Below are 11,265 nucleotides of genomic sequence, written 5' to 3' on the forward strand. Positions count from 1 at the left end.
AATTCCTAGTCCCAACAGTTTGTGTATTATTTCAGCACTTTACGAATCGATTTTATGACCTAAACTCTCCCATCAAATCGCAAGCCTTCAACTCTTTATTATGGTAAACGCTATTTCGCGGGCTGAACATCATGAACACTTTCCAAATGTACTTCATACTGTCTTGTCAAACACAATTTGAGGACTTTTTTAACTGACAGCTAAGTTATGACTACAGGTATATAATGTACCTCAATATAAATACTATTAAAAATATGACGAAAAGGGCCTAGTAAATGCGCCCTATACTGTTATACATCAACAAAAATGCTTTTTTTAGCAAAAAATCAGTGCTTTTGCTTTTATAGTGCAATAACATGATGTGGTGCATTTTCAATGAGAAATTTATTTATGAAAACAGATAAATTTTCAAGAAATGAAGGTTTGCATAATTTTAACACAGACACAGTGCAATTAAATAACAAAAATCTTAGTTTGGCAATCAATTTATGAAATGTGCTACAGGCTTTCATGGCGTAATGTTCAACTGAAATGACTTGTTTAAGTCAACAGATAAATCAACTTTTAAAACATAATTAGGCATACTTTCAAACGGCAAGCTTACTCCATTCAGAGTTACAGAGCTGGGTATAATATTAACATTAAAAAAATAAATGGTTCCTAGTTTTAGGGGCTCCATATACGAGTGATTGACATTAGATACAAGAGTGTTATGAGTATAGCGAAAATCTGCCTGGAAAAAGTTGCTCACAGGTTGAAGACTTACGCCATCATCCCAATATAAACTGCCCGACGCAAAGCCGGTTCTGTCTGGGGCAACAAACAAAATAAAGGGATTACTTCGGCTGGCATCAGTGTTTAGTGCTGGATACTGTCCTGGAATAATGCTTCCGCCGCGGAAGTGGACCAAAATTTTATTCAGTGGTGCTTCGATCTCAACCCATTTCCCATTTACCTCAACTATGTCACCTAGGTTCATCAATTCATACCAAATGCCATTGGGAAAATATGCGTTAACTACGTCTTTGTTTTCTTGAACCACGGGAGATATTAGAAGACCCCTTCCCCACATAAATTGTTCGTCGATTAACAAAGTATTTTTATCAGTTGGAAACTCGGAAAACAGACCTCTTGCCACAGTGGTGCCATCTACATTGGCTGCATAGAAGAGCGTATAAAGGTATGGCAAAAGCATATAGCGCATATTTAAAGCATCTCTCATGTAGTTCTGGGCCATTGTCGAAAAGTCAACCGGCGCCTGGGCGGGTATATTAATGCTGTTGTGATTACGACTGAAGGGGTAAAATGCACCAAGCTGCATCCACCGAATGCACAACTGTTCGGTCGTTGGCTTGCCAAAACCGCAAATGTCGGCGCCGACCATTGGGATACCAAACAGGTTAAAGTTGATCACGCTGCTGATGGACTGTTTAAGTGCATCCCAAGTGCTTGTAATATCGCCGCTCCAGTGCCCACCGTACTTGCCCGCACTTGGGAACGTGGACCTTGAAATGACGAAGGGTCGCTGTCCCCTGATGTTCACCAAAGCCTCGCTTGTCGCCTTCATTTCGAGCGTACCAAATAGATTGTGCAAGTTATAGTGCGTGCTGAAACTTTGAACCGCTGACATGCACAGCGTTCTGCTTATCAGCTTGTTTCCTTGCACATGTGGCACGTAAGGCGGTTCCTCGAGGCTGCTGTTGGCTGGGCATCCGCTTGTTGAACCATCAACATAATTCGAAGGCTCGTTCATGTCGATCCATACTCCGTCAAAGGGAACCTCATCGTGGTACGATTGAAGCTGTTTTTGCCAGTAGGCGCTTACGTCACGATGTGTGAAGTCGGGAAACACAGTTTTTCCGGGCCACACCTTTCCCTCGATTGGCGAAGATCCATTTGGGTCTTTAATGAAAATGTCCATTGCTACACCGTCGTCATAAGGAGGATAGGAACCTGTAAAATTACATGGTTCGTAAGTTGCGTGGAAAATTTCTACATTTCTGCCATATTAAATAAAAGTTAATCTGCCTTTTCGAAATAGTGTTTTTCTTACACTTTTTCTCCAAAAAAAGTGAAAAATTATTGTTAGTCCAGAAAGTGCTGTAAATCTTGAATCAGACTGATTTAACACGGGATGTAAAAGATTCAACTGACCTGGCTGTTGCTGATTTGAAATACCAGGATCTATTATCATTATATACCGCTGACCATTGTCATGAATGTTTTTTACTACTTGGATTAGTGTGCTGTAGTTTGTTTTATCATAAGTGAAATCCCGATTGTTGTCCATGGAGTCTATGTCATTCCATTGAACATCCTGAAAACCATGTATCTTTATGAATAAAAGATTGTGATCGTTTGAAAAGCCCAGTATCAGGGCTGCAGAGTCGGTTAAAAATAATTAGAGTCCGACTCCGGCCCAAAAAATAAACCCGAGTCCGACTCACAAGTCCCGGGTCCGATTCCGGTCAAATGTGCGATTTTATCGAGTCCTGACGAGCCTGGCCCTGACTCTACAGGCTGTATTCCGCCAATTTACATAACTAAAATAACGTGGATATTCAGCAATCCACTAAAAGAAGTGTCATATAATTCATTCACTCACAATACATGGTTGAAAATATTCCAACATATGCTATTCCAGCTTACAATTTCCAGTTGGCAGCCATATCAGTTTAAAATATTGGTACAGCGCATGCGCAATGGCGCATGTCGGACTCGGGACTTGTGTAATGAGGTAGTTTTATGTGGTCTTACTCGAGTACCGAGTCCGACTCCGCAGCCCTGCCCAGTATTAAATAAATTTGTGTTTGGCTTAAAATCAAAGAGGTTTCATGTATTTACAATATGCCTTAAACAACATGAAATTAACTAGGTGGCCAAAAAGTGCTACTAAAATAGACAAAGTATTTGTAATGATCCAAACCTGTGGCATCTCAGCTGTTCTCATTCTATCGACAATATCCTGCGTTGCCTGAGAGCTGTTGTAGCCATGTCTACAAAGGTGAAAGCCCAAACTCCAATATGGTGGCATGAAGGGTCGGCCAACAACCTGCGTGTATTGCTGGATCACTGCCTCAGGACTTGGACCCAATAAAATATAGAAATCCAAGATGCCTGAGTGACCAAATAAAATATGAGGTGTTTGAAATACAACTGTTAAATACCAGTATGGAAGAATGCTGGCGACTTGGCGATTACGTCAGCCGAACAATCAGCCAGAAAACCAAAGATATTGAAAAAATTATAGACTTACTTTTTTTTTAAATATCGATTGTATACCTTAGTTATTTGAAACCAGGTAAAAAAAACATTATGGTTGTCTTCACACATCTAAAATTTTTAAGAGTATGAATATGTACGAAGAATTCATACTACCATGGGAATAATTAATTTTATTGTGTCTAAAAAATTCAAAACTATTTTTTATTTAACATAGGCACTAAAGAATATAAAGGTAGACCAGTTTAACAAACATTTATTTTATGTCAGCACCATTGCAAAAGTGTGTCAGATAATACAAAGAGTCATTTTATAAGAGTATACTTTCAAATAAGTTATCAGACTCAGATAAAAGTTTGCGTATTTGATAACCTTTAAAAACTTTTCGTACCTCCAATAGTTCTCCAGGTGATAGCAGGGGCAGGTTGCACCTCTGCTTCCATAGCATTACTGTTTAGCAAGAAAACCCCAAATGCATTCCCGTCATCCTCAATGCCCATATAAAACGGGTGTGCACCATAAAGGTTTGTGTTAACTTGAGGAAGTTGATCTTTTGTCCAAAAAAGAAGCCTTTTCCAATTGGTTTCAACTAATGGACTTTCATGCCTCTCACCAAGACCATATAGGTATTTTGAAGGTAGAATGCTAGAAAGCTGAACTCAGTATTTTTAGGAGCTATTACATGCGACTATTACTCCTATATAGCAATATGTTTTGCCTTATTTATGTAAATTAATTATACTAGACAAAATATGCGACGTTGCATGTATAGGTTAAAAGGGGATATTAACTAGTTTGATACTATGCCATCCTTAACTTAGCATGATAAAAGAAGCATTTACACTTGTCACGAGAGTGATAATTTGAGACATCTAACTTAATTTTGTCTAGTTAATGTAAGACCAAAATGTAAGAAATCTGGCCTGTAGGCTTAAAGAGTTACAAGAGACTGTTATAAATATTTTCTTTATTTTTTGCAACGCCAAAGTCTAAGCATATATTTAGGGCAGACAAATATATTTACCCAGTTAAAATATTTCCATGTGATTTAGCTGTCTAACCAAGATGTTACACTTCACTAAAATATTGATTGCAAAAGCAATTACATTTTATCACCAGGACTAAACTAGTTGTCCAAGTTAACTTTTTATCATGCCAAGTTTGAGACAACATAGTTCTAAACTAGTAAATACCTTATTTAACCAAGGCAACACCTGGTATTTCATCTAGTTATAAGTACAATATCAAACAAATAGTAATTATAATAAGCAGATTTAGGTAATATTTTTTTGTACATTTTGTTGACCATATTAGGAGAATAACAATTAAGATTACAAGCAAAAGTGAGTGGTGTGTTGTTACATAAAGAATGTGCACTGCTTTACCTGCAAAAACTGATCCGCAAAGATAAGCGGGCCAATTGAAGTGTCAAAAATCACACTTTCCTTTGACTTTCTTTTGATAACTAGGTTGAAAGGATTTGACTTGACAGTAAAGCTATACAGTAGTGGGTCCGACGTTGCATTTATGATTTTTGGAGTTTCAATTGGAACTTCATATCTTTCCGTACTTGCATCTCGAATTCGGAATCTAATCCTTTCCGGAGTTTCAATAAAAGCATCAAACACCAATGTGGAGATTTGTTTTTCAATTCTTGTGTGGGCTGTACTTGGTAAAATCAGCATTCCATTAAAACCATAACTGGTTTGCTTTAAAAAAAATACTTTTTAAAACAAAGCTGTTAAATTAAAGTACAATATATGATTACAATTAAAAGTGAAAAAAAAATTTAACTGGTGTAAGTATGATCAAAATATTATCAATTCTAAACGAAATGCCAAATGGATTTCATACCTTGTAATTTTTTAGTTGATAGGATTGGTAACCAGTTGGATAATAACACCAGGGCACATTGTCATATCCCACTCCAAAGAATGGGTTAAAACAGCAACCACGGTTGAAACATTCTTCTTCTGCTTGAGGAACAGTTTCTGGGTAACAATCAACTCTGCAAACAAATATAAGCAAAATTAGAAAATCAGTTGTCAGGTAAAAAGGTTGTTTTATGGCATTACCAAAAGAATCTTAAATATGTATATAAATGTTGGCAGGTATAAACCCATAAAGAGCCAGTTGCCATTCTGAATTTTATGTTACCTTGCGCCAAATGTTTGCCCTAATTTTTTATGTGCACACCCCTCACCCAAGGTACAAAATCCCACCACAGCTTAAACTTTTATGCAATGGTCTGTCCTAGAATCCTGCCACATTTTTGTCCGGGGTTTATATTGAACAATATTTGAGTTAGAGTAATTAGCGACTAGCGTTTGAGTTTGGATGGGTCAAGTATTATTATTATATTTATTCTCCTATATTTATGTCTTCCCTGCAATTTCATTTTTGACAAACTATTTCGTTACTGTAAAAAATGGTAGGATTCTAGATTAGCGCTAAAACATAAATATAATTTTAACTTAACCTAAAACTCGGATCAATCCAGCAAGAATCGCAGTTGCAGCAAACGTTGAGTGAGAATAAAACAGCAAAGAACAACAAACCATAATGGCTACGAGCTGCCATTTCGCCCAACTTGTAAAAATAAACAATAGCAACACTGTTTATTGCTAACAAGGCTGCCCTTGGTAGTTTCCTTGTTTTGATACCAGTGCCAAGTTCATTATCATCTGCATTTGAGCGAAACGTTACCCAGCGAAGCAGATCCATTTTCATATAATAGAATACTTAACAAAAGCTCAATTCAATTTAAAACGTATCAAATATTGGACTTCAGCCATAAGATCAAAACAGGAACAACATCAACATCGGAATAAAACACAGTTCGGAATAAGACCAAAATTGGACTAATACCCATTAGTCATAATAACGTCTAAATCGAAATGAGTCCTAAATCCATCAGAATAGCACCTAAATGATCGAAATCAGGCCTATGCAACTTTTTACCAAACCCCAAACCACATCCCTAAGTACAGCAGCACTAACTCATCTAATAATTTTAACCCTAAGCCAATTTCTAACCCCTACCACTACTTGGCTTTATTATGTCGCTGGTCTTAATGCTATGATATTAGCCTATAGATTATTCTGCTTTAGATATTGTTGCCTTGTAGGTCTTATTGTGATCCCCAAATATTTGTGCATATTAGGCTTACCATTTATCACAGTTTGCCCATGAACATACCAGTTTGAACGGCATACCTTACAAGAATGTTTAGGGGGTCTAGGACAGTATTTCAAGGGCAACCATGTGCCTTGTTGTTCTCACATCGCAAGGACAGTAGCTACTTTACATTGAACCACGAATTGTGGTAAATTCTGTTTTTCCCTAACAAACTGGGATGTGAATATTAAACTATTTATAACATCAACAATCTTAAAACTGGTTACTGACTCATTGACCTGCCGGTATTTCGAAATATGCGAACAACTGGGCTTAATTTGTAAGAATTGTTCCTCATTAAGCAACCCACCCCGACTAGAATCTTAGTTATATATCTGAACAAGGGGAAAACTGACCGCCGTACTATTCTGTGTCCATCAATTTGAACTAAAGCAACGACCACGACATTTTAAAGTGCATATTGTCCGACAGCGAGATATTTATTTTACAATCGAAAAGTTCAGCAAAATTACGAATACGGTTAACAGTGCAGTAGGCCTACAACACGTCCAAAATTATTGTAAAAAAATATGAGTGTTTTTCCAGTAGCGACAGGCAGTCGGACATTTGTGCCAGGAAAGGGTACGTGTTGGTGCTCGCTATATTCAATAAATTACTTGTTTTGTCAGCAAAAAAACGGAAAACTTGAGTAAATAAAACAACGGAAAAATGTGGGTATATAAAAAGGTATAGAAAAACGCTCTACGTCGCGGAACGTTTAAAATGTTTGCTTTGACCTTTTCTGTTGGGAGCGTGGAAATTTTTCGTTGCGTGGACGTTAGCTGATGTGAATTGTCAACGTCATATGATGTGAATTGTCAAACTTCAGCGCCAGGTGGACATTCAAAGCAAAACGCGTCCAATGTGAAACAGCCTGAACGGTTCGAGCCCCTTGTAATAATACTGATTTTTTTTTCTTTAGTGCTTCTTAAATTAAAGTTCGAGATCTCATTAAAAATTCAGTTTGGTAATTGTCGTGTTCAACAGTGGGTGACGAACATAACATGATTGTACCGATCGTTTTTTCAATAAGCTAATGATGCCATCAGAGGAAAGTCTGAATACCAAGAGGTGCCTTGATCTCAAATGTGCTGCGCCAATTTTCCAGGTGTACAATCATCCCATCACTATGTCTACTTGGTTTTAAATTCCCACCACGGTCCAAGTCATTTTTTTTTTAATTTAGATGTAAAATTTGGTTATTAGGATGTGTGCAAACAAATTGAGCACTTTAAAAAAAATCTGCGCTGGTCTTAAATCCTACCACAGGGTTTAAAACATTATTAAACTAACGAACAATATTTGGATTAGGGTTCGGCATAGTGTTTGGGTCAAATATTAATCTTTCTTTCCAAATCGCATTGACTCTATCTGAAATGCGCTGAGCACCAAAGATCTTCGGGTAGCACTAAGGCCTAGAAATTTAACAACAGTCAATGTTAGTTAAATGTCTTTATTTAATAGAATTTTTTATGATAATATTACAAAAGTTGGTACTATTTTCCTTATGCTGATTTCTCAACATAAAAAAGAATTTAACAAACATTAAAAAAAATAAATTTAATGAGAAGTGCTTGACCCACCGAACCCAAACGCTAACTAGCACCCTAAAGGCTGGTTCACACTAGACGCGTTAACGTCTTGCGTTAGCGTCTGGCGTCCAACACTAGCGTCGTCCAGTTCACACATAACGCGTTGCCACCGTTAACAGCAAATTCCAACGCTTCTAGCCGAAAGCGTCAAAGTTAAATTATTTTAACTTTTTGCAACCGAAAGCGTTTTTTTTAAACGTTGAACGTTAACGCTAGACGCGTCTAGTGTTGAACCAACCTTCATCCAAATAATGTGCTTTGTAATAGGATTCTAGACCGGCGCTAAATTCTGGTGTACCGCCACTGAAACAGTCTGTATTTCAAGGCACTTCACGACGAGATCTCGGGTGTGCTGAACAAAATTGTGAGATGTGCAATCATGTTGTTTTGCACACCTTAGGTTGAAAATCCTTCCACAATTTCCTTTTTGTTTTTCTAAGTTGAAGTGCGCAATATACCAGTTCAGGTGTGCACACAAATTGGCACGTCACAATTAAACTTCACATTGATTCACACAGAAATATTTGGATTATGTAAATAGGGGATTTACCATCATTTGTTCATGCTTAAAGGCTAAATAATGTTTTCGAAACAATTTAACCGCCAGTTTGTACATAAGATATTTTATCTACATATGTTTTACAACTAACGGTACAATAAAAAAAAATATTAGGCGATTTACTTATGCTGGGTACACCCTCTATTTGTATACATAACCTGAGGCGCTATTTGTCTAAAAGTGTATTTATAGTTAAACATTAATCAAGTCTCAAGAGTATGTAGCTTTTCAATTCATACAACAACAGTCTGACTGGAGGATAATTATTTGATAATAGGGTCCCAACCTTAACCAAGCTTTGAGACAATAAATCTTAAAGGTTATGTGTAGCATAGAGGGTGTAACAAGAAAAGGAAAAGCTTCATATTTGATTGAACACTGTATACATATGAACAAATATACATTTAATGTTCGGTCTACATGTATGATAAATTGTATAACAATAGAGTACCAACCTTAACCACACTTTAAGAGAACTAACGTCATAAGTTCTGTGTATTGAGGTGTAACAAGAATAGGTGTAACCCAAAAACAAATTTGCTTTTTATTGTTTGTCGATATATAAAACGACTGCAGATAATCCGTCATGTATTACTTGAATACAGTGCAGGCTGCAATTGTCAAGTATTAAAAAAACTAGGTATGGATTTTATGGATGTTTCATTCGGTTCAGTTAGCGAAATACCCAAATCACTTGAATGGAAAATTGGCGTAGAGCCTGGTAAAGTTGTCTTATCTGAGCAAGGGTGAGACATTTGGTCATACTAATTTTTTAAGGCATTGGCAATATGTATTATTAGTTTTTTTTTTTAATTTTAGACATGTTAATGTTAATGTAAAATATATAAATATATTGCAGATAGTTTAATGCAGAATCGTTATTGCAGATAGTTTAATGCAGAAATCTTTTTTATTTTTAGACTTGAAGTAAGGGCTGACTTTGGTACTGACTTTTGGAAGAATACTTACTATGACCCTGTGTTATACAACTACAATGGACATGTCCTTGGTTTGGAAACCGCTGAACAAATGTTTGTTGCTGAAACCCAGTTTTCCTTTAATCCGAAAGTATGAAATTTGAAAGAAGTCAAATAACTCATTTATTACAAAAATCACACACTGTTGTTTAACATTTGAACTTTATTTTTAATTGGAGAATAACTTAATTTTCTTTGTAATTTCTTTCAAGTTTAAAATAATATTTTAATAATCTGCTTAGGATTCATACTTATTTTTTAAATCTTAAAAATCACTAAAAAAACATTTCAGGTTAAGTATGACCAAGCTGGGATTTTTATCGGCCAAGATGGAAAAACTTGGTTGAAAGCTGGTGTTGAATTTGTTGATGATGCCACATGGCAAAGTGTGGTCGTGACCAGAGAGGATTATTCCGATTGGTCAAAATCATCGATACCATGGAAAGCCGGAGCTGACGTCTATCTGAAAGTTTACAGGTAAAGTATTTTACACAATAAAATTTGCCTAGTTGTATTTCTGTAAAAATGGAAAAACATTTTAAAATGGACCCACTTACAATGGCCTCTTGAATACAAACTAAAAATCAAAGTTTTCAAACAGTATTTTTACCAGGGCTGCCATTTTATAAACCCAAAACCTTACCTAAATATACTTTAAGTACACTGACTGAAGTGAAATCATATATAAAATGGGAAAAAAACTGTTTAGACTACTCAAATCCGTTAACAATTTACTTCAAACAAATATATTTGTGCATTTAGGCCATGGTTTGTGATCTAATGTAACATTTATACATTGCAAAGAAGAAGCCGAAAAACTAGTGAATGAACAGTTAAATTACATTTGTAAAGCTAGCCAAATGTTGGCTGAACCACCTAAAACCATTATTTTGTACGTATTTGATTTTCGTCTATTTGTCGATTGGTCACAGTAATGGCGCAATGGTTTTAAAACGGACGGCCATTCTTTCTGCCCAAAATATCGGTATTGGTAAAAAATATGAAATACGAAGCACCACATTTTAGAATTGCGACAATTTCAAGAAGCTTTGCCATAACAGTCCAACCTTAATTAAAATTCGCCTGATTTTCTGTAAGCAATGATTTCGACCAGCATCAGAGTCGTATCCAGGGGTACACGTGGCATTTTTTTTTTACTACGTAAACGTAAAAATATTTTTGCGCTTTTTTCGCGCTTCGATAAAACAGTTTGACCAACCTACCCTATACAAGGAATTTTAACGCTGCATACGAGTATTTTCCTCTTTTTAATGCAAAAAGTACGTCACTTCTTGACGGAACTTTGCAAGATTATCTCTGACATTTTTTTTAGATTTTTTTTAAATTTTGTTTAATTATTTTTTTATTATTTTTAATTTCAGACAAGGCATGAGCTACGTTATCGAGGCGAGCGACGACGGACAGAACTACAAGTTCGTGCGTATCGCTCATATGCCGACTGCTGGCAAGGTGACGGTGGGCTTAATGGCTTGCAGACCTCCTGATGAAGGCGGGGTGGGGTCTGATCAGACGATGGTCAGCTTTAAAAACTTCAAGCTCGGCGAAAATAAGGGCTACGATCACTAGAGAGATTGGTCTGGGTTTGCCTTCCTTCGAAATGAAAATATATATATCAAACAAACAAATTAAAGTATTCGTATGGCGAGGCAGTTTGTGTGAAAACCTATACCGACCCTACTTGAGGCTCATGTAGTATTCTTCATGGACCACAGCATA

General features: G+C 36.4%; 2 protein-coding genes across 2 annotated transcripts; one reads left to right on the forward strand and one right to left on the reverse strand.

Annotated features, from left to right (window-relative positions):
- Positions 1–387: 387 nt before the first annotated feature.
- LOC146131974 (lysosomal alpha-glucosidase-like) lies at positions 388–5,869 on the reverse strand. Its single transcript, XM_083396992.1, has 7 exons — positions 5,702–5,869; positions 5,077–5,230; positions 4,608–4,931; positions 3,614–3,875; positions 2,927–3,117; positions 2,155–2,317; positions 388–1,953 (listed from the first exon to the last, which is right to left on the reverse strand). Exons 1-7 carry the CDS (start codon positions 5,800–5,802, stop codon positions 509–511), a joined length of 2,640 nt encoding a protein of 879 aa, XP_083253118.1. The 5' UTR covers positions 5,803–5,869; the 3' UTR covers positions 388–508.
- A 3,192-nt stretch (positions 5,870–9,061) lies between these two features.
- On the forward strand, positions 9,062–11,202 carry LOC146131975 (uncharacterized). The gene is made up of 4 exons (XM_083397483.1): positions 9,062–9,297; positions 9,472–9,619; positions 9,821–10,005; positions 10,911–11,202. Exons 1-4 carry the CDS (start codon positions 9,194–9,196, stop codon positions 11,113–11,115), a joined length of 642 nt encoding a protein of 213 aa, XP_083253609.1. The 5' UTR covers positions 9,062–9,193; the 3' UTR covers positions 11,116–11,202.
- Positions 11,203–11,265: the final 63 nt, after the last annotated feature.

Source organism: Ascidiella aspersa, chromosome 9 (assembly GCF_963924565.1).
Source record: "Ascidiella aspersa chromosome 9, kaAscAspe10.2, whole genome shotgun sequence".
Lineage (NCBI taxonomy): Eukaryota > Metazoa > Chordata > Ascidiacea > Phlebobranchia > Ascidiidae > Ascidiella > Ascidiella aspersa.